At 40.3% G+C, this 22,563-nt stretch overlaps 3 protein-coding genes across 10 annotated transcripts in view; 1 reads left to right on the plus strand and 2 right to left on the minus strand.

Moving 5' to 3' along the window:
* The first annotated feature begins 2,528 nt into the window (after window positions 1-2,528).
* On the plus strand, window positions 2,529-6,323 carry LOC143348977 (uncharacterized). The gene is made up of 9 exons (XM_076779781.1): window positions 2,529-3,125; window positions 3,276-4,071; window positions 4,136-4,384; window positions 4,446-5,000; window positions 5,068-5,211; window positions 5,280-5,523; window positions 5,582-5,724; window positions 5,779-5,914; window positions 5,991-6,323. The coding sequence occupies exons 2-9, from the start codon at window positions 3,298-3,300 to the stop codon at window positions 6,167-6,169; spliced, it is 2,424 nt and encodes an 807-aa protein (XP_076635896.1). The 5' UTR covers window positions 2,529-3,125; window positions 3,276-3,297; the 3' UTR covers window positions 6,170-6,323.
* A 586-nt stretch (window positions 6,324-6,909) lies between these two features.
* Window positions 6,910-8,401, minus strand: Eif6 (eukaryotic translation initiation factor 6). 2 transcript variants are annotated; one of them, XM_076779782.1, is made up of 6 exons: window positions 8,119-8,399; window positions 7,849-7,934; window positions 7,613-7,788; window positions 7,367-7,543; window positions 7,124-7,305; window positions 6,910-7,047 (listed from the first exon to the last, which is right to left on the minus strand). In XM_076779782.1, exons 1-6 carry the CDS (start codon window positions 8,223-8,225, stop codon window positions 7,038-7,040), a joined length of 738 nt encoding a protein of 245 aa, XP_076635897.1. In that variant the 5' UTR covers window positions 8,226-8,399; the 3' UTR covers window positions 6,910-7,037. The 2 variants fall into 2 exon arrangements, with proteins under 2 accessions (XP_076635897.1, XP_076635898.1); XM_076779783.1 differs by lacking the exon at window positions 6,910-7,047 and having other exon boundaries at window positions 7,114-7,305; window positions 8,119-8,401.
* A 734-nt stretch (window positions 8,402-9,135) lies between these two features.
* Window positions 9,136-22,563, minus strand: part of LOC143348884 (kin of IRRE-like protein 3) — a 339,595-nt gene continuing 326,167 nt past the window's right edge. For 6 of the 7 annotated variants that reach the window (XM_076779587.1, XM_076779593.1, XM_076779588.1 and 3 more), the window contains 4 exons: window positions 21,474-21,661; window positions 21,059-21,192; window positions 19,394-19,628; window positions 9,136-10,074 (listed from right to left, as the gene is read on the minus strand). In XM_076779587.1, the coding sequence (XP_076635702.1) occupies window positions 9,967-10,074; window positions 19,394-19,628; window positions 21,059-21,192; window positions 21,474-21,661 (665 nt within the window). In that variant the 3' untranslated portion in view covers window positions 9,136-9,966. Of the gene's footprint in view, window positions 10,075-10,107; window positions 15,119-19,393; window positions 19,629-21,058; window positions 21,193-21,473; window positions 21,662-22,563 lie in introns of those variants that run through there. The other variant, XM_076779590.1, reaches the window with a different exon arrangement.

Consider the following 22,563-nt stretch of genomic DNA (forward strand, 5'->3'; position numbering starts at 1 on the left):
TCGGAAACCCTGAAAATTCTTGGAATCCCTGAAATTTCTCGGAATCCCTGAAATTTCTTGGAAGTTTCAGGCAGCGGCTGCGGCCTGAATTTTTCGGCAAAAATTTTAAAGAGCCCCCCCCTGAAATCTTTCCCGGGCACTTTGACATTTCTCTGGAAGAACCCATCCGGCAGCCCGGCTTTCATCTCTCTCATGCCAGCCGTGGGACTTTGAAATTTTTCCGCCAAGTGTTTGTTGTCCTTCCTGCCAGCCGTGGAACTTAGAATTTTTCTGGAAGATCGTCGCTGGCCCCCTCTCTCCGCCCTCCTGGTAGTCGCCATCCGCCATTGTTGTTGTCTCCTGCCGGCTGTGGAACTTAGAAATTTTCGGGAAGGAACATCCCGAAAATTTTGCAGCGACCCCCCCCCCCCCTCCTGGGTGGGAGACCGCCAGCCAGACCTGGCCGGACTCTCACCCCCCTCCCCTCCAGGGGAGGACCAGCTCCTGCCGGCTCCGCTGCTGCTGGAGATGTTGCTGCTAGGAAGGCATGTCATGAAATGGCCCATTTAGAGTTGGGTTAACGAGTGTATATATAGAAACGAAGGCCCGAGCGAGCGCTTGTGAGAAAGCCTAGGCGGCGGCAGATTTGAAATCTTTCCGCGGGACATCTGGCAGCTAGTACGCGGAGCTGGCGTTTACCTATCGGCCGTAGCTATGGCGCAGACGGTTTCAGATCCATTTTAGACTTGGAAATTTTTATCTCTGGCAGCTACTACGGGAGCTGACGTTTACTGAATGAATGCATAAGTATCTCTAATCGACCATAGGTCAAGCCTGAGGTTTTTGGACAATTTCAGACATTGTTATCAGGAGGGGATGGTAGGAAAAGAGGTGGCACGTATCTTATAACTAAGGGAATGATTTTGAGAGGAAAGGAAAAGTAAAAATGATGAGAACACATGGAATTCTTTGAAATTATATCATTTATTGCCATAGATTTACATTATACAAAACTTTGATACATATAAACATATTATATTATATTATATCATATCACAAGTTGTCAGCAACGATCAGCTGTGGTCAGCGATGATTAACTGACGTCGGGAGATGTTGGCAGAGCAGTAACAAGTAGTAATCCTTACACGTTGTCAGAAATATCAGGAGTGGTCAGCAGCGGTTAGCAGAGGCCAGTGGAGGGTGGCAGATGTCAGTAGCAATCGTTATACGTCGTCAGAAATATAAACGGTGGTCAGCAGAGGAGAGCAGAAGTTGGGGAGGCTGGCAGTAGCAAGTAGTAATCGTCATACATTGTCAGAAGTATCAGGAGTGGTCAGCTGCGGTCAGTAGAATCCAGTGGAGGTGCCAGAAGTCAGTAGCAATCGTTATACGTTGTCACAAATATAATCGATGGTCAGCAGAAGCCTGGAGAGGGTGGCAGTAGGCAATCGTAATCGTTATACGTTGTCTGGAGTATCAGGAGTGGTCAGCAGCGGTCAGCAAAGGCCAGCGGAGATCTGTATGAAAATTGAAAAATACATGTAGTCATATCTTGTACTTTGTAAAAGGAGGTGTATCTTGGTAAAACAATTTTATGACATTACCTGTTAATTCAAGTTAGCAATCAGTAGGGGCATGCAGAGACCAGCAGTGGTCAGTAGAATCTAGTGGAGGTGACAGAAGGCAGTAGTAATCGTTATACGTTGTCAGAAGTATCGGGAGTGGTCATCAGTGGTCAGCAGCGGCCGGCAGAGGTCAGCAGCAGCTAGCATAGAACAGCAGTAGTTAGTAACAATCGTTATACGTTGTCAGAAATATGAACAGTGGTCAGTAAGAATCGTAATACCTACCAGAAATGTCAGCGTTGGTCAGCAGAGGACAGCAGAGACTGGCAGAAGTCGGCAGAGGTCAGCAGATGTCGGCGGATGCTAGCGGAGGCCAGCAGCGGCCATCAGAGCGACCAGACGTATTCTACTAAACTGCAAAGTAATAAAATGTCCAATAATTAAGTCCAATCTATAGTAAGTGACCTATCGTGGACAATTATGGAAATGTCCAAAGTTAAATGTTTAAAGTGCATAAGGATATTTAGTCGAGCTGCATTATGAGTCATGCTTATACCGATATCGTATGAAATTTAAGAAGATACCAATTGCTGTATATATTAGGGAAGTACTTGAATGCGTACATGTTAATGAATAAAAATTTACTAGAATTGAAACTAAGAATTTCAGTGGATTTTTAATGCTCCTTGTTCATCCTTAGTCTTATGTCGAAGTATTCATTCTATTTAATTTGTTGTATCTGAACAATTCCGGATTTTCAATACTGATTTTCAATGCTTAGGAATGTATTTTGATTTGCATAAAAAGGATCTATGAGTTCCGTCAGTCAAAAGATAAGATTGCTGTACGATAGCTAAACGCTTATTCGAAACAGAAGAGGGAAGTATATTTGGTGTGTCATATTCCCCTCGAACGGAACGAATTGAGCTTTCCACTGCGACTGTATTCCCCTCAAACGGCACGAATTAATGTCTCTGGTTGCATACACACGACTCCGCACGATTGGCTGATATTTTCCACGAGCCGTGGTCTCGGATCGTTTACGTTCTATATTACGATGTTTCCCGATTTTAAATCGACTTTCTAGATAGCATTTCCTTTCAGGCAAATCGTAAATGCATTCCGTATGCAACCTGTGCGACAATAGTTTGTAAATATCGAGGGAACCTGACCTGATCTCTCGCTCATGCGAAGCGAAGTCGACAGAATTTTCTGTTAAAGTCGCTCGTGTTCGTGTTAACAATAGCGACGTGCAACATTGCTTCCTGCCGCAATGAATGACTGAATGTATATTTATTGGGGGAAAAATACGCGAAACTAACAAAGCTTCGTGTTCTCTACACTTGTTTCTAACAATCAGCTGACTTCCGGAACTAACACGGAAGAAGATGTTAGTGAGGCCTTTCGTTCATTTCGTTTGACACAACAGCATTTTCGTAGGCGAATAAAGAGTTTCCTATTTCTCATTGAACCCGACAATCGAAGATTGACACTTTCGGTTTTTTCTACCTTAGTCTCGTATAAGCATAAACTAATGTTAAACTCCGCCTAATCGTGAAACTGTTGGGAAATAATTTGGAGGTAAGAAATTTACCAATACATTTTTACGATACACAAATTTAGTCAGATGATCGTACTTGTTTACTTTGTCAATATTCTGTACCGTTTCGATCGAAACGATAACACGGAACACGGTAAAATAAATGTACAACTAATTCGTATTTTTAACAGAGAAAACTCTCTTGAAGATAATATGAATTCTCAAGAAAGTGCAAGCAATAATCAGAATAAAGCAGACACAAGAGTGGACGAAAACTTGAAAAAGAATAGCAGCCAACCGATCGAACAGTCGTCTAAGCTGTCGAAAGTCGCGCAGCTCGAAAGTAAACTATGCGGAGATCAACTGAAGTTGAATAATAAGTTGGGAGAGAACAGTGCCAAGAACATTCTATCTTCTAAAACTTTGGTTCCGCTGGCCAATGGTATAAAAGCCACGCAAGTTGCCACGTCCAGTTTTCATAATTCTATAGACCAAGATACGAACCAAGAAAGGTTAAACGCGAGCGTATCTTCCATATTTTGCATAAGCACTTTAAATTTGCCTAAGCCTCAGATACATTTAAATGTATCATCCAGTCAAACGAGCACACATTTGAACCATGCTTGTACATCTGTCTCCTATAACGACGGCGCTACGTCGAATCCTATTTTACATTTAAATAATTCAGCATCGGTTTCCTCTAAGATACAACCAAGCTTATTGGTGCTCAGACCGAACGAGGATATCGATATGAAGAATAATGTAGATTATATATCTGGAATTGAGAAATGCCCGTCCAAGGTGTCGTGCAGTTCGGACTCTAGTCCTGAAGTGGATGGCGCCTGGGCATCGATATCCTACAGATCTACGTGTGTACTGAATAATATAGGAGGTAGTATCGGCTCTACGAGTCAGGGAACTTGTTGTTTCTTAAGACCTAATATTAATGGAAACAGGGAAGTAGCAGGACCAAGCGGATTGCAGAAGGTACGTTTAGTTAAAAAACGTTTTAAATGGATAAATGTATCGTGTTTGCTTACTTTTGCTGCAGAGTATACAAAGAGAGAGCGAGAGAAGAGATTCAAGTTCCGAAAACGAGGGTGACGTGTCGGATGGAGAAGATTATTGTATTTATACATACAAGGGAAACAACGACGCGATTCACTTAGCTCAAAAGAAAGAAGCACGTCAGGGGCAGGCGGAGGAACGCGAGGAAGAGGGACAATATCACAGCGGTAGATCGAGTCCAGAGATGGACTTTTTGGAAATGGACTTCGATCCCGGGCCTTCTTGTGAGCAGGTATTGAATTATTGTAATAAAAGTACAACGTCATTTTTTATAGTGATTTGTTTCTATACAGGATACGGGAGACAGCGACGTGGCCTCAATAAACGAAGACATACAAAATATAGCGTTAGATAATGTAGATCCAGATCCAGTATTAAACGACTTAAGTAGTGGTAAAGTTGTATCACGGCAAGGAATTACAACGATGTCGCAGCATCCGAAACAAAGCGTCCAAAATGTTAATCATGCGGCACTTCAGCCGTGTTCTAGTACCCGATCTATACCGGAGCCAAGTATAAAGCCGAGTTATCCGTCGTCTTGGTTGCCAAGTACTAGCGGTGGAACTGGTGGGAAGTGGGAAACCGCGAGATTATATCGTAGCGCAGGGTGTCCTTTGCGGGAATCATACGGATATCACAACACGAGCGGAGATCTAATATCGCCTGGCGACAATAGGGATTCGGATTCAGAGTTATGGTCCGAGTCGTCGACAGCTTCCGTCTCGGAGAATTCGAGTTTAAATTCCAGAAGAGTAAATCTCAGCTCGACTCTTTACCACCGAATGATGGCTAAAAAATTGATGCTCAACAAGCAAGCTGCGTTTAACCAGAGCGGCGACTCGAATCTAGTTAGTACATTTCATTGATATAAGAGCTTGAATATTTATGGTCTGGATAAAATTTTTCTGGTTACAGGAAAACGAATTATGCAATGAACGATTAGATGGCTTTTTACCGGTTGAAAAAGTTATGTTGTGGAGCGAGCAGGAAGCTACGGAGAAACAGGTAACGCAAATTGGAACCTCCGCGTGTGGTGCTACTTCCGCGATAAACGCTTTGGTACGTGTATTGGTAGAAGGCTCTTTCGAATGTAGGGATAGTTTTATCGAACGATGATTATTTTCTAGTTGGCTTTAAACGTGTCATTTTCATTGGAAACGTTAGTAAAGGGTGTAAATACCAGGTTAAGGGAGCCGGGTACACCGTTACCGCGATATTTATTGAGTCGATCTGTGGCTGGATCGACGCACAAAGATCTGGCTCGTGGTATAGATCTGTCCACGAATGGCTCGGTTATAACGAAATTCTTCGCATTTTACCCGGAAAGAAAAGTGTCCCTGTCTCATTGGTTACATTATTGGATATCGAAAGGTATGCGTCTAACGAAACACGGATATTTCCGGCAATTGTATCGTCGAATTTTGTTCAGGTGCCGCGCCTATCGCAACGTTAAATTTGCAACATTGTGGAGAGGGGTACGATATATCGGATGCATGGCACCATCAAATGATATTTGGCGTAGGACAAGCGGGAATATATTTAACCAATCCATTAGAATGTTTATCGGAACAGGTTAGTTCTGTTTTTTTATTGTTTGAACGATGTATTAATTTTTCTTGATTTTAGTACGTTTGGCATCAACTTGTAAGCCCTAGTATTTTGCTAGTACGAAGGGGAGATGTTTTAGCTCATTGGAACGCTAACACGGATCTAACACCTCTCGCTACTATGGATAAAACGTGGCAAAAGCTCAATGTTCTCGGTACGTTCGATCTTACTTCGGCGATTGTGTATAATTGATGTTATGTTATTCTCACCTGTCGTTATTTTGTTATCAGGGCAAGTTGTAAATATGATACGCGATGCCATGACTGAGGGACGACAGCTTAGTGCCAACGCTGGTAGAACTCACATTCGTATCCCTGCGTCTTACCAAGCAGGCATTACATTAGTTATGTGTGCAGATTCCGCTGCTGCTTCCGAATTGTTACATGCTGAACAATTACCATTACTCTAGTCTTGTTAATCAAAATTAATAAAATCCAGGCTGCCCCTCTTTATTTGTAATAAATTTAATTAGCAGGCTGGTCCGCACAATGTTGTTTAAAATGATTCATTTATTATATAAGGCAGTTAGCAATCAGAATTGAAATAATTTACATTTCTAACACAAAAAGTATGTTTATATTCAAAGAGAATATTACCAATTGAAATATATTTCAATAAAATATTTCCGTTTTATATGAAGTTATATTTATAAATTCGTATATCGAAACGAAATAAACTGCATATTCTCTTTTTTCAATGACAAGTTTAATGCTCGTAGCTTATAGAAAAATATTATTTTACGTACGATATGGAAATTTTATTACTCTTAGACGTAGTGAAAGGTAAGTGTTCAATTTTGATATTTAAGTACCATTCTTTCGCGAGAAAACAGCGTGTTTACACCTCAAACTTGCTGCAGTCCGCTGATTGGCTGTCGCCGATCTTCGTCATCGTTTTCGACCAATGCCTGTGTGTCAGGAAGATCGGTGACAGCCAATCAGCGAACAGCAGCAAGCTTGAGGTGTAAACACGCTGTCTTCCCGTGAAAGGAAGATAGGTTTCCATTTTCTAAGAGCATTTCAAGTTACAAAGTACAGCAAAGATCGTTTTAATGACTTTAAATAGAACTTAACGATGCATTTCATAAAAACTTTAGTACAGAATATTTTATTAGTTTCATGTTACTTTATATTGGAATTAATCAAACGTGTTTACCGCAGTTGTGCAAAGCACTGTAATGTGCAATAGTATCGACACAAATATTGAATTTATGTACATACATGTATAATCTACCATTCGTTAAACTTTCCATGCTCTCTCGGAGAGTTCATTCTCAATTAAGACATACTGAAACAAATAAACGAACATTGGTCAACTCACGAACGATATAACGTTTATACATTAACTTTAATGTTACGCTAACCTTTCTATAAGCGACGCACGCATAGTCGATGTAATGGCAGTCGAAGTAACTTCGTTAAGTTTAAAAACACTTTCGATAACCGAAAGTTCTATCGAGGTCGTATCCATGCCGCAAAAGGATACCCAATCGTTCACGACCATTCCTGCAGCCACAACATCGCTGCCTCTGTTCACTGTTCCAGCCTGTAAAATATTTCGATGCAATAATATTTCTTTGTTCGCTGTGCTAGTAAAATTCTCTTACAGCAAGCGGCACTTGTAGCAAAGAGGACAATTCATCCTGATCTTGTATAGATGTTTTCGGATGCACTAAACCGCCGTGATTCGACAGTACGGAATACGAGCCTACAAGAACGTTGCTCGCCACAGTTTGCCTGAAAACTTCTACGCTCAGAGTATCCGCTAAAATTTCTTCGGTCTCCTATGGGGCGGACAGCACAAGTATCGCGTTAACGAAAAATCTTAAACAACATTGGAGTCGAATACTTGCCCTGTCCAGATCAGGATGCACCAGAGCCACGTAGTCGTTGCACGCGATTACATTGCCCAGAGCTGAAAGTCTCTCTTCGACTCTTTGTATTTTTACATTGTCTGGCAACGAGTTCCTTATGTGCTGCAATTCTGTATCCGTCGTTGTGTTCGGGACCAACAGACCATTTTTGTTTCCTGTTTAAACGTTTTCTGTGTTAAATGTCTGACAGGTTAGAGTTCTACTGTAACACTTACCAACGCACAATCGACCAATAATACGGCATCCTGCAACCGATGCATGAATTACAGGAATGGTTTCAGCTAATTCCGCCTCGAATACACTGCAATTAACGACAATATCCACTACGTTAAAAAGAAGCGTCGCTATTCAATGTTATGTCAACGCGCGTTATAGGTTATGAAATTCCAAGCCGCTTGTGAAATCTATTGCGATATCAGACGTAACCTCAAACAGGTTATTATTAACGCGATTAAATATAGAAGGACAATCTCATCTGTTGTTACCTGTAAAAATTCTCGGATCCGCCTATTGCTACCAGGCAATAAGAATTCGTTAGCTTGGAGAACACACCAATTTCGTTGTTATTCTCGAACTGTACGCGTACCGCCATGATTGCGACGATATCAATTTACATTAGAGTACGAAAATTTAATAGGAATTTTGAAAATCGACGCCTCGAACGGTAGTCGGTAATTAAAATACACAAACTAACCTGCGCACTGTACACGTACTTCCCGTTTATTCCCAAACACGTGGTTAGATTGCGATATATTGCTTAATCAAAACATAGAGAGATAACTGTGTGTACCGCCATTTTGCGAGGCGTACTCTGGCGAGCCAATGATCCTAGGGGAAAACACAACGGACTAATGAAAACGTTTGTTTACGCTAGGTGCATCTTTTCTTTGCATGGACAATAACCTACGTCAGTGTAACATACATTAATTTGAGGTTATATACGCTGGTATATTAACTAGGATAATGACTAGGTCTATTAAATAGGATAAGTAAACATATTTCTCGATCGTAAATTTTTCACGCGCCATCTAGGGACGAGGAAGAGGTACCATTTCCTGGACAAGCTTGGACGTTCTGCCGTAGATGGCGACACAATCTTTCGTCCTATTTCTTAGTACAATTATTAACTCGCCATCTAGTAACGAAGAAAAGGTACTATTTCCCCGACAAGCTTGGACGTTCCGCCGTAGATGGCGACACAATCTTTCGTCCTATTTCTTAGTACAATTATTAACTCGCCATCTAGCCACGAAGAAAAGGTACTATTTCCCCGACAAGCTTGGACGTTCTATCCTAGATGGCACCACAATTTTATTATTAATTAAGTTTACTGTTAATTACGGGATCTATGAACCATAGATCTATGGGGAAACTATAGTATCTAGCCACCACACGTATAAACTAGGACTGTGGGATTATAAGGCGCATGGGATCAATGAAAAGTACATTGCTCGCGACAGCGTAGCCCAACAACAATCCGTATTAATTTTATAAATCTTTAATCTCGTTTATTTACAAAAAAAAGGATACAAAGTACTTTAAAACGGATAAAGGAATCGCCTGACGGTATGCACGACGAATAAGCGCAGCAGTTAGCATACGTTCCGGGTTCGTTCTAGTCGGTAGACGCTAGATACCCATCGAGTTTCACGTATGCACGTGAAACCGGACACCGGACACCGGAAGTCGAATTCCCAAGACGTTGAAACCGCCTGGTATCTCGAGAAAGCCTCGTGATCGCAAAACGACTAGCTTCGTATCGATATCAATAAAACCCAGCTGATGTTGAAAATCACCGCTTTATTAACATTACCGTAAAGCGTTATAAATACGATTCGTATAGTTCACGTTTTGATTGGTTCTGACGTCGTACAGATCGTTTATGTTTCTTTAATCGGAACATTACTGGCAGTATTATTTTGCGCGACAAAAATGAACTCCTCACTAATGGAATCTAGACGATTAACATTTTGGCGACCTGGTCGCGTCCCTCCGGGTCACGAAGGACCCATCGACCTTCCGCCGATTCTTGTGCGTTCGAGCGACAATCTTCGTCTGTCACGCGACGAAAAAAAGGGACAAGAAGGGGGCGGGGGGGAAATATTACAAAGAAACCGCCCTCGCGACGAATCGTAACGAAGGTGGAGCGAATTACGGGGGTGGGGGGTGTCTCCTTGTTTTTTTGATTGTGTGCCACTGGTTCAGTCTCGTCGATCCTAATCGATTTACTCCTTTTTTTTCTCCCTTCACCTCTTTATCGTACTCCTTTACTCCCCTACGTCGTGTGCGAGTGTGCGTGTGTACATCGATATAAAATAGAAACAGTAAAATCTTCAGTTGTTCGAGCTCGGCTTGAACGTCGTGTACTGTGGCGGCTTCTCGATCTTGCAGTGGGGCTTCAGTGTCGCTAAACGATCTGGTTTGAGGAACAGCTGCTCCCCCTGCACAATTTTCATCTCAAGAGGGTCACACGGTTCGATCGATGCACGTCGATCCGGCAATAAATCTCTACGGACACTACGGGGCGGGGGTAAATGCGGGGGACGCGCGAACCGAGGTCGAGGCAAGCTCGTTTGGCGACTCCGCCCCCCACCATTGGCGTCCACGGTGACCTTGAACGGCCAAAAGAGCGTGGCTCGACCGTAGGTTGCGCGCTTGCGCAGTTCCATACGTGGAACGACCGATAAACAGGACCGTTTTACTTGGGGACTTTATTCCCTAGAATACATGAACCACTGGAGGCACGAAATAATTCAATATGGCGGCGTTAAACGATTTGGAACGAGAGACAAACTGAATGTAATTTTATTTTTGTGTTTCGATGCAATGTATACTTTTTGTAACTGGAAAATTTACAATTTTAAGTGTATTATTTGATTTGCAAGTTTTTGAATTTAAAAATTCAAGAGTTACACTTTAAAGTTAACCAAACCAAATATTTCTTATTTCATACGTTTACTACCACGTTACTCTACGCCATTGGAAACGGGACTATTTAGTTTTTCTACAGCATATACATCCAATATTGGTATCCTCTTTGAAAATGGAAAGTATACAATTTTAATTGCACTGTTCGATGCAAGTTTTTGAATTTAAAAATACAAGACTTCCACTTTAAAGTTGACCAAACGAAATATTTCTCATTTCATACGTTTACTACCACGTTATTCTACGCCATTGGAAACGGGACCATTCAGCTTTTCTACAGCACATACATCCAATATTACTAAATTGACAGTAAAAATTGCAATCCACTTTTAAGCGGGGAACTCGATAATTTTGATTGGACTATTCGACGTATAAAAACGAATAAAATTACGCTCAGTTTGTTTTCCCCCATCGTTCGATGCCGTTTAATTTTGCCTCCTCCCACCGCCTCGGCCTGTAAATCGAAATCGCGGACAATTTGCAGAACTTCGATTCAGTATTTTCGAAACGAAATATCCCGTTGCATATTTACAAATACTCTGCAAACACGCTCGCGCGCATTAATATTGTCGATATCGAAAATAACGTTGCGGCGAACAGCGCAAACAAACGTTTAAGCCTGGGGCACGATCGAAGGGAAACGCAACGAAGGGAATTATAGTTCGATTCAAAATTCTTTTCTATTTTTTTTTTTTAGAGGAATAATAGTCCTTTCTGCAAAACGGTCCTGGATAAGTTCTAGAAAGCTGAGTGAAACGGGGATGGCTGGGATACTGAAGCAGACTTTTGTGCCAACTTAGTGCAAGTTTCACGAAGCAGTGGTTCTCAACTCCAGTCGCGAAATAATTTTTACTCCGTCGAATTCGTTTCAGGGATTCTGTTTTATCGAATACACGTTGGAAGGTGGAAATTGTTTATTAAAATTTAAGAAGGTTTGAGAACCCCTGCTTCGGGAACGTTTCAGGGTAAATCGTGTTCGGTCACGACATGCTCGCTAACGCGACAATTTCCAGTGCACAGAGGATGTTAACGGGGTTCTGATAACAAACGGGAACGCACACGCAATCAGTATGATCATTTTTTAATGACAACATCGTACACGGAAGAGTGCTCCAAGTTCGAATTGTTTCCATACATCGTACAGCGTCGTGTCGCGCTGGTTGCTCGATCACAGGCGCCCCGGAGCTCACCGACGTCGACGACGATGGTCTCGAGCAGGGTTACCAGATTTATCAAATTTATATGGAAGCACGCGACCAATCAGAGGCCATTGTCATCGACAGAAGAGACACAAAATTTCATCCACCCTTCGTTACAGCTACTATTGTCCAGAGGATCCAGACTCACCAAATTTTAACTCTATCTGGCTCAAAAAATTTCAGAAACTCACTCAAACATAGACTAATGAACTTTCTAAATTTGAATACAAACGGTGTTAAACTTTCTTTGTAAAAAATTCCCAAAGTTAAGAATGGATATCATACTATAATGGTACGTGAAAATTTTCAAGGATCCAGGGCCATCAATTTTGACTCTATCTAGCTCAAAAAATTCCAGAATCTTACTCAAACATGTACTAATAAATCTTAAAAATTTGAATACAAACGGTGTTATAGTTTCTTTGGAAAAAATTCCCAAAGTTAAGAATAGATATCATACTATAATGGTATGTAAAAATTTTCAAGGATCCAGGGCCATCAATTTTGACTCTATCTAGCTCAAAAAATTACAAAATCTCACTCAAACATAGACTAATGAACCTTGTAAATTTGAATACAAACGGTATTATAGTATCTTTGTAAAAAATTCCCAAAGTTCAGAATGGATATCATACTATAATGGTATGTAAAAATTTTCTAAGATCCAGGGCCATCAATTTTGACTCTATCTAGCTCAAAAAATTTCAGAATCTTACTCAAACATGTACTAATAAACCTTGAAAATTTGAATACAAATGGTGTTATAGTATCTTTGTAAAAAATTCCCAAAGTTAAGAATGAATATCATACTATAATGGTATGTAAAAATTTTCAAGGATCCAGAGCCATCAATTTCGATTCTATCTAGCTCAAAAAATTACAGAATCTCATTTAAACATAGACTAATAAACCTTGAAAATTTGAATAGAAATGGTGTTATAGTTTTTTTGGAAAAAATTTCCAAATTTAGAGTAGGTGATTGTATTAAAAAATAACTGAGTGTACATATCAAAGTTACAAGTAAAAGGAACTAGACAAAATGCATTTGTATAGTTATTTCAAAATGGACCCCCACAATTTCGTACGAAACTTATTCTATCAATTTTTGAAAATTTGTACCACGTGTCGCTAATTGTCAAACGCGATTTGACATTTTGGGAAGCGTCGATGCAACAAGATTTGTATTACGAAACGCGGGTAGGAATTTTAATTAATTTTAACCCGGAAGTTGGGAGAGTTTAGCGAGTTCTGGGACGTCTGGTAACCCTGAGCCCTGGTATCGAGATGGGTACGAGCGACTAATTAATCGTTACAATAATCCAGTTAGCGGTAACAATGCTGTGTCGCGATCGGATTCAGTGCAAAAGTGACGGAGAAAGAGAGAGACAGAGAGACAGAGTGAGCGAAAGAGGAAACTACACGTATATCTCGACGGAGGACATAACTTACGCGAGCGCAAAATGTAATTTCAGCATGCACGCGATTCGTATGCGTCCCGTGAAACGAATTCGTAACGATCGTCGACCAACGATCGCTGCCGTTAAACGCAACCAACGGAAATTCCCTTGAACGATTAAATCGTTTACGGTCCGCTAACGAGCGTGCACGTTATGCCTCTCGGTGTATCGATTTAAGTAAATAGATGCATGTATGCCTTTAGGTATCGAGGATTCGGCGTACGGGCGCGTGTATGTACAGCAGGCATACTTAAAGGGTTAGTCGAGCCTCAAAACATTCCAAAAAGTCAAAAAAAAACTGCTCTTTTCCCTCGTTTTCACGAGACCCGGTTTACTGAAATGTCTCGTATTTCACTTATCCGGGTGCAGCGAATAAATATACGCTCCCGTCGCTTTCACGAGACCCGGTTTACTGAAATGTCTCGTATTTCACTTATCCGGGTGCAACGAATAAATACGCTCCCCTCGCTTTCACGAGACCCGGTTTACTGAAATGTCTCGTATTTCACTTATCCGGGTGCAACGAATAAATACGCTCCCCTCGTTTTCACGAGACCCGGTTTACTGAAATGTCTCGTGTTTCACTTATCCGGGTGCAACTGGTTTTAAAAATACTTTTTAAATAAGGATTTTTTTTTAATTTTCCACGAGTGGATTTTGTTAATAGTTGTCGATAATATTTTGTGAAATTTATTTCCCGATGATAACGAATAAAATTTTGAGTCTCGACTGGCTTCTTAAATGTTTCTATCGAACCGTTCGAACATCTTAAACAATCGAGAGCGTAAATTTCGATTAATTAGCGTTACGTAACGCGGACATCGATCCAATGGTATTCACGCAATCGGCCAGTGTCTCGATTATTGATACCAGTAAATCGGTAATCGAATACACGGTGCTCTGTGCTCGCTAATTATACCGGCAGATGCCGTACGATTATTGTAACAACGAGATCCATTTTGACAATCAATTTATTTATAATTATACTCACAACCGTATGTACAGCCGGTCGAAAAAGTCTCCGTACGGCCTCGATTCATTTATTCAACGTTGCACAATTTTAACAGGGAACCTGGTAAACTCGTTTATAAAACGTCATACTTAAACAAATAAAAGGAATTTATAAAATATTCCATATATTTTCACAACTACGTTCAACGAATAAAAATACAAAAAAAAAAAAATATTGTGTACGCAAGAACTGTAACCGTATTAAGTGGAGGGGGGATTTGCAAGTTAATTAAACTGAATAAAACGTAAATGAGATCAAAAAAGTCTCCGAGTGTATATGAATTTTATTAACCATATTACTGTAATTAATTCACCTTTTGAAATTTATTTTATCAATTTTTAATGTTCCTTTTATTAAAGTTTTAGGTTATAAATTTTATGCGTGTGGAGTTGCCAATATTATTATGTCTGTAGAAATAATGTAACCTATAAAATGAAAAGTAATTCTACGACCGATCTACTTTACGAGAAACACTTTTAAATGTACTGCATCGTCTGTTTGCAGGCGACAAACTAACTCGAATATTGGAATATTTTCCCCGGGTCTTCGTCTGCAAACATTCTGCAGAATTCATGGACCGTGCACGGAGACTTTTTTGACCGTAGTTTTGCTAAGCTTTCGGTATTCGACGTTGAATTTGCTATAAACTTCGTAGCGTACATAACCTATACACGCTTTATCGACACTTACATTATTTAAACTATTATAATAATAAATTACACGAAGACTTTTCCGACTGACTGTATACGTGTATAAACTTTGAAAGCTTCTTGGGCACCTCGATACACGATATACACTTAACAAAAAAAAAAAATATATACTTAATGCAAGTCAGTCTTTAGTTTCAAATCCCCAGCGAAGGTGTAGCGGAAACGGTCCTGTTTGGATGCTATAACGGAACCGGAAGCTGTGATAAAGATGCAGGTCGTCCAAAACGAAAATCGTGACGCAATCAGCCACTCTTCCCATAACGCGAATGTATAATAATATAATAATGTTTTCAGATTATTATACAAGCACGAAATTATGTATACATAAATATAAAAATATACTAGACACATTAAAACAATCGATAACATTTTTCTCAAAATAAAAAAACAGAAATTAAAATTTGTTTTGTTGATTCCACCATGGGGAAAAATTTCAATTAACTTCTATCATTTTGGGGGAACAATATATTTATAAAAGATCTAGAACTCAGAATTTTTAATTAGCAATGTTAGAAGATTTTTAAGGTTATAATTCAGAGCTTTCAATGTGCAACAGTGTTCCAGAATTAAAATACATTTTTCTGAACAATATAATATTTAATATATATTGATAAAAGATGTCTCCAATTTTTAAGGTTATAATTCAGAGTTCTTAATGTGCAACAACGCTCTAGAAAAAGAGAGTAGTCGAAACAGTTTTTATTGGCGATCTCGCAGCCTCGTTTTCATTTAAATGAGTTTGTTAGCGAACAAACTTCGCGTTTCTGGGGGAACTGAAAATTCAAGACGTATCCATCAGCGTGAAATGCATCCTCTTCGCTGTGCAGTCTGGCGTGGAGTTACGGCTCGACGGATAATTGCCTCTTATTTCTTTGAGGATGCCAATGAAGCAACTGCGAGCGTTAATGCAGAACGATACGGATCAATGATCAAACAATTTTTGGGCGCTATAGATCCTCCAAGGACGCGGTTAGAGCAAAATGGAGTCACGCTGCTAATTAAATTAAAATCGAGAGACTCTTTCTTACGTTTAAAATGCAAGAGACCCAATCAATATTCTGAATTTCATCCCCTTTTAATTCGAGTTACTTCATTATTATTATACGTGTTTAAATAAACCATTGCACAATGGAAACCTGGTACAATTTTCTGTGTAAATAACTGTGTACAAATACAATAAATAAAATGGAAAATAAATCAATTGTTTCAACTATGCAATTTGTGACTTTGTTGGCCCTTTTAATCCGAGTTTCTTAATTATTATTACATGTATTTAAGTAAACTATTACACGATGGAAAATAAGTCGTTTCAACCCCTATGCAATTTATAACTTTGTCGACTCTTTTAATCTGAGTTTCTTATTATTATCTGACGAGTGTCTCAATTATTAGTATACGTATTTAAATAAACCATTGCACAATGGAAACCTGGTTCAATTTTCTGTGTAAATAACTGTGTACAAATACAATAAATAAAATCGAAAATAAATCAATTCTTTCAACTATGCAATTTGTGACTTTGTTGACCCTTTTAATCCGAGTTTCTTAATTATTATTACATGTATTTAAGTAAACCATTACACGATGGAAAATAAGTAGTTTCAACCCCTGTGCAATTTATAACTTTGTCGACTCTATAATCTGAGTTTCTTATTATTATCTGACGAGTGTCTCAATTATTAGTATACGTATTTAAATAAACCATTGCACAATGGAAACCTGGTACAATTTTCTGCCCAAACAATTGTCTATAAAATAAAGTTATCGATTGTTTCAATTTGTGGCTTTGTAGAGATAGTAAAAAATTTCTAAAAAATTTTTACGCTTCTCCCCGTAATTAAGCCGCATTAATTATTGCGTAATGAAGACTTTTGCGTCGCGGATTGGGTTCCACGGGACACCGTGCAGGGGAGAGCATACGTAGCCCAATATGTTCGATCGTTTGTCGTTAATTAATGCGGAACGGTGTACGGTTCGGTTGCCCCGGAAGATCGTAATCGCGTTATGGGAGAAGCGGCTGTATCCGCTACTTACGTACACGTACCTAAATTAAATTACCTACAAGGAGATTGCGGGTAATTGGGAAAGGGACACCGACGGGGGAGTAGATGCAACCAAATGCATGCGTAATGCACCCTACCCGACCGCATAAATCATTCAAATGACTATCTCGATCGGGGGGGGCGGTGGAGGCAGCAGGTTGTGGGAGGTCAGGGATTGGAGGTGGTCAATATTTGTGCTCTCTATTGTCGTGACGTTATTACACCTAATATTGCCATAATCCAGACTTTTAACTTGAGAATAAGTTCCATAGTATGGCTCTGCGACGCGACAACTTGGCCACCATTAGGGTGAACAATTTTAACACAGTCTTTCCACGTAATTAATTGAATATAATATAAATAAAAGGAACTGATATATGGACTATCTAATTTCAAAGCAAACTAGCTCTCAAAATTGACAAGATGATTCTTTTGACCACAATATAAATATCAACGTTTGACCCTTTCATTTGATCAAACTATTAGCTACGTCTGATTTAATAATTATATAAATATTGAGACGTTCAACCCTTTGATTTGATCAAACAATTAACAGATTGATTCAACAACTAAATAAATAGTGAGCATCTGGTGAGTTGTACCAATAATCACAAAGATGGCGGACCAAGAACGTCAGGGGATTTAGTACACCGTATCTGAAAAATATGTAGGTCGTTAACTATATTATTAAAAAACTGGATATTTAAATAAGAGTGTATTACCTTTTATCTATGTAAAGTTTCTCACAAAATAGATCTGATCTTCGCCAAGCTGTCGCGTCGCGGGCTATGCTAGTATTTACAAGAAATTCTTTCTTCGTTTCAAGTTCTTAACAATAGGAAGGGGTTTGGAAAGGCGACACGATCGGATCGAAAGCATGTAGAATTAAATCATGGGGTGTCCCGACTGCTCTTATTCAGGGGGATTATCTGCGTTCAAGTCGAGCACGTGCACTTGCACCGGCTCTCTCGAATGCGCATTGAATACATACCAGAGCGATGCTTTCGTTACGAGACCACTTCTCGATAAGTGTGAATGGAGAGTTAGGGGGTTGGGAAGGAAGAGGAAGGAAGAAAACGCGAGGGGTGGCAAGTATCGAAGATCTCCCGGACCAAGGCTGGAGAATATTTATTTTTTATCTTAATTATCCAAAATAAAATTTTATTCGCTCTTTCAGATCGATCAAATATTTAATATGGTTTCCAGATTTTCCAGAATAAATTTTCCAATGTTACTCACAGGGGGTGGCCCTAAAATTTTTTCTGCATATTTGCAACAATTATAAAACTGTACATCAAAGTTAAATAGCTCCTGTCTCCAATCTACCCCCTCTAAAATTCATAGAAAACATTCCAAACAAATTTGACTAACTTTTTGAGTGGTTCCCCCACCCCTGGTCCAGATTTTTAATTTTCCAGCGATCCATGCGACTCGAGAGAGTGTACTGGAGGGGGTAAAGCGTGCCGACAAGCACGCCACACACCGATAAAATTAAAAACGTTTTTGTACAAATGCAAAAACTATACTAGACCCACAGAACTAAGGGTTGTTTCATGCCAGAAGCTTTGATTCTCTCCAGTAAATATTTATAAGGTGTAACGGATGCTAGACTCTCGGAACTGTCCCGCTACAATCAACGATAAAACGCTAAAATTCTGTCTCCTTCGAGTAGTCGCAAAAAACTTCCCTCTAAAGGGGGCATTGGTTTCGAGGGGAGGGGGGGTAGAACATGCTCCGTAAATTCTATCGAACGAGATCACATCGCGACTGTGTGTGTGGGGGGAGAGAGAGAGGGGGTAAACCGAATCAACCGGAACGAAACGGAACGCTTGCTCCAATTCAACCCTTTTGCGCGTAGTTTTTCGTTTGAACGAGAGGGGTTGGTCGCTCTCGAATGCCGTTTCCCGTGCCTCCGCCTAAAAATGTTTGCCTTGACGCGTGCCTCCGCGCGCGCTACCGAATAAAAATACACCGCGAGGCGGAAAGGGTGGCCGTAAGAGAATTTTTAACTCGCTCTGGGGGGGGACGATCGACGCGAAAATGGTCGAGAATAATTCTCGACGCGCGGAGGGGCTAATGGAGAGCCTTCCGCGTCGCAAACGGAATATTCAAAACGCTAGCGCGAGTAGAAACTGGCCATTGGACGAAAACCCTCAAGTGGACCCTCAATCTCAACTGAATTATTTTACTTAACGTTGATTAATAAATAATTATTTTATACATCCCCAATAATCCACTTAAGGGTCAAGGAAGATCGTGGGTATGAGGGATGCCCTGGATAGGGTTGGGAATAAAATAATTCTGTGGGACGTCGCTCAGCGACATCGTTCTCTACTTTTTGCGAGAATAGTTCTTTTTCTTTTTTTTTTTTTTTGTTGCTTCTTGTTTCTTTTTTTTATCAACTTATCTGACCTGAAGGGTGTATTGTGGTCCGTGAGGTTGGCCGTGGTGGTGATGATGATGCCTCTGGTAATGTGGCTGCTGGTGAGGGGGTTCGTGCTGGTAACAGTCTTGTTGGTACTGCTGCGACGGGACGGGCTTCAGTACGTGATTCGGTCGCTTTTCTGAGGCGTACTGCTGGCTGGTGCGTTCCATAGTGTCCACGGCCAAACGTGGGTCCTCGATCATCGTGTTCGACGCTTTTGTGCTGCAACAGACCATATTCAACGTCTTCACTTCAACAGATTTTGTTATTTGTATCAGTTACTTATTGTATCTTGTTATTTGTAATGTTCAACCCCTTGATGTATGATGTAATTGTTATATTTTCTCACATGTGTACTATTTAATTCAAATATGAAGAGGTTAATTGGTTTTGGTACCAATATGGCAGCCAACGAAGAAGATGGACAAAGTTAACCTGACGCTTCCCTGATTTTAATATTTTGAAGGTTTATTATTTAATTCTATGAAGATATATTAGCCCTTAAAGAGGTTAATTGGTTTTGGTACCAATATGGCAGCCAACGAAGAAGATGGACAAAGTTAACCTCACGCTTCCCTGATTTTAATATTTAATTCTATAGAGATATATTAACCCTTTAATGTATGCTTCAATTACTTTCTCAAATGTGTACTATTTAATTCAAATGTAAAGAGGTTAATTGGTTTTGATACCCATATGACTGTCAACGAGGAAGATGGACAAAGTTAACCTCAAACATCCCTGATTTTAATAATATTTTGTAGGTTTATTATTTAATCCTATACAGATCCATCAATCCCTTAATGTATGCTTCAACTACTTTTTCAAATATATACTATTTAATTCAAATACAAAGAGTTTGATTTTGTTACTGTTGGATCTGGGTGATTAGGTTAAAAGATTCAATGTAAACGCAACGAAACACATACCTTGAGGAGAAATTCACCTTACTACAATTACACAAACTGCAAATAAACAATGCCACAGAGAATAGTAACTGAAACGTGGTTAATAATATCACAAGCAAAAACACACCAGCGCAACACGCGAGGCACATACGCCATCTTGAGAACCAACATGGCTGCCAATGTGGCTTACCAATATGGCTGCCCACTAAGAAGATGGACAAAGTTCTCAAACTTTCGTACAAAACGAAATTAAATAACGCACATCTAAGAAAATAGTTAAATGTTAACCCTTTGAAATATGATAACAGTACGAAACGAAATTAAATAATGCACATCTAAGAAAATAGTTAAACGTTCTATTAACCCTTTGACTATTTTCTGAAACGTACACTATTTAATTTCGTTTCCATTTGATCCTACATGCAATGCTTACAGCATAGACTTCTTTTACGAATATCTTATGAGCATATTAGAGTGTTTAAATAATATTCCTGTATCTTCCACCCCTCCCGACAGAAAGCCCTCCGTGAAACTGTACCAAAAAATCCGGAGCTTAACTGACTCAACGCCTGTGTCGAACCTAGTTCGTAAAAGGCGCCGACCGGAGAGAAAAGAGTGCGTAGAATAATTCATTATCGCTCGTTGGACGTCCTGCGTCTCAAACGAGTCCGTGGGTTTTCCATGTAAATTACATCGACGTCCGTTCGCGTGAAATCAGCGTCGTGCGCGATATGGCGTGCTTACCAATGCACTTGCTGCAGCGCAGGCACCGTGTTCCTGACTACGCAGCATCTATCCGAACGTAGGAAACAAACGAATCCCATTACCAGGACCGAGAGCACCGTAAACCCAGCGACAGCTCCGATAACGAGTGGAATCTGTAACAAATACGGGTCGACGGAAAAAAGCTTTTTCGTTGCACGAATCGAGGGGGTGGGGGTGGGAGGAACTTCCCCGTGTGCACGCGCCCGGAATATTTATGCCTCACGGCCGTTTTAATTAAATACCGGGCAGGGTCTGTCCTCGATTATTTAATTGGGACACTGTGTGTGTTCGCCAAGAGCACCACCCTCACCCACCCCAGAGAGAGAAAGAAGGTCGCTTGTAATATTGGGAACGAATGGTCTCTCTTATCGAGACGATTTATCGATATAATTACCTGGCCCGGCTCGTCGACTCTCAGCATCAACGCCCGTCGATCGCTGCCACGATCGTTCTCCACGATCACGTGGTACAGTCTCTGGTCCTCCTTCACGGTGTTAATCAGCTCCAAAATGGCCACGTAACAATCTTCCACCGGAAGTGGCTCCAGATCCAACGCCCGGTATCGCGACTCTAGCATCTCACCTGTAAATAGACGGTCATTTGAGGATGGGTTTTTGGGAGGATTTTTTTTGGGAGGATCGTCTGGGGCCAGAGACTTCCAAAATTGGGAGGCTATCATTCCCCCTTTTGTGTAGTATTTTAATTAACAGAATTATTAGAAATCCAAGTGAAGTTTGTGAATTATATTACTGTATTACTTCCCATTTATTAGTAGTTTTTTCTTTACTTCTATCTATTAAGTAATTGTTTTTTTTTAATATTAACAAGCTAATATAATTATTTAATTATAGAATCGAAGAAAAATCCCAAATAATTGTGTGTGTGGGTTTTTTTTCCTAGGAGCGGTCACCCATCCCAAAGGTGACCCGCGCCCAATGCAGCTGAACGTCGACGATCGGATGTGGAGCCACTGCATCCAACGTGCCACGACCACCCCAAAGTTCTATTTATAATTTATATATAAACCCTCACATATCTCAATGTATGAAGAGATGAAGTTTTTTAAATTTATAGTAAATTACAATTATATTAACCTGTATATATTGTGTTGTATTTAATAAAGAAGTTTAACACTGAAAGTACATTTTTCTCTGACTCCTGCATTTCCCAAGGTCGTGTGCCTCCCAAAAATGTCAGAAGCCTCTGTCCCAGAGCAACGTCCAAGGGGATGACAGAACTGGACAAAAAAATAGAATCGAAATTAAACGTGTTTCTCGCGATGCTGGGAGGAAATGGAGTATCGAAGCTTGTCATTTCCGGTTTCTCGTGCCACAAGCTGAACCGTGAGGTCCGCGACGAAGACGTTGTGCATCGAGAGTCCTCCTGGAGGGGGGGGGGGGGGGGGGATCGAACGCGTCCTCCTCGAGGATCGAAAGGTTCTGGAGATTCGTTTGGAGGACTATGCGGGAGAAAAGGGGCGGGTA

Source organism: Colletes latitarsis, chromosome 12 (assembly GCF_051014445.1).
Source record: "Colletes latitarsis isolate SP2378_abdomen chromosome 12, iyColLati1, whole genome shotgun sequence".
Taxonomy (NCBI): Eukaryota; Metazoa; Arthropoda; class Insecta; order Hymenoptera; family Colletidae; genus Colletes; species Colletes latitarsis.

What these genes read in the sequence shown, in the direction of transcription:
- LOC143348977 (XM_076779781.1), top strand. Translation starts at nt 3,298, where the DNA reads ATGAATTCTCAAGAAAGTGCAAGCAATAATCAGAATAAAGCAGACACA. An exon ending in CTTCCGCGATAAACGCTTTG is followed by an intron (nt 5,212 to 5,279) that starts GTACGTGTATTG and finishes ATTATTTTCTAG; the next exon opens with TTGGCTTTAAACGTGTCATT. An exon ending in GCAAAAGCTCAATGTTCTCG is followed by an intron (nt 5,915 to 5,990) that starts GTACGTTCGATC and finishes TTTTGTTATCAG; the next exon opens with GGCAAGTTGTAAATATGATA.
- Eif6 (XM_076779782.1), bottom strand. Translation starts at nt 8,225, where the DNA reads ATGGCGGTACGCGTACAGTTCGAGAATAACAACGAAATTGGTGTGTTC. An exon ending in GGATCCGAGAATTTTTACAG is followed by an intron (nt 7,935 to 8,118) that starts GTAACAACAGAT and finishes CGTTAATTGCAG; the next exon opens with TGTATTCGAGGCGGAATTAG. An exon ending in TGCATCCTGATCTGGACAGG is followed by an intron (nt 7,544 to 7,612) that starts GCAAGTATTCGA and finishes TCCGCCCCATAG; the next exon opens with GAGACCGAAGAAATTTTAGC.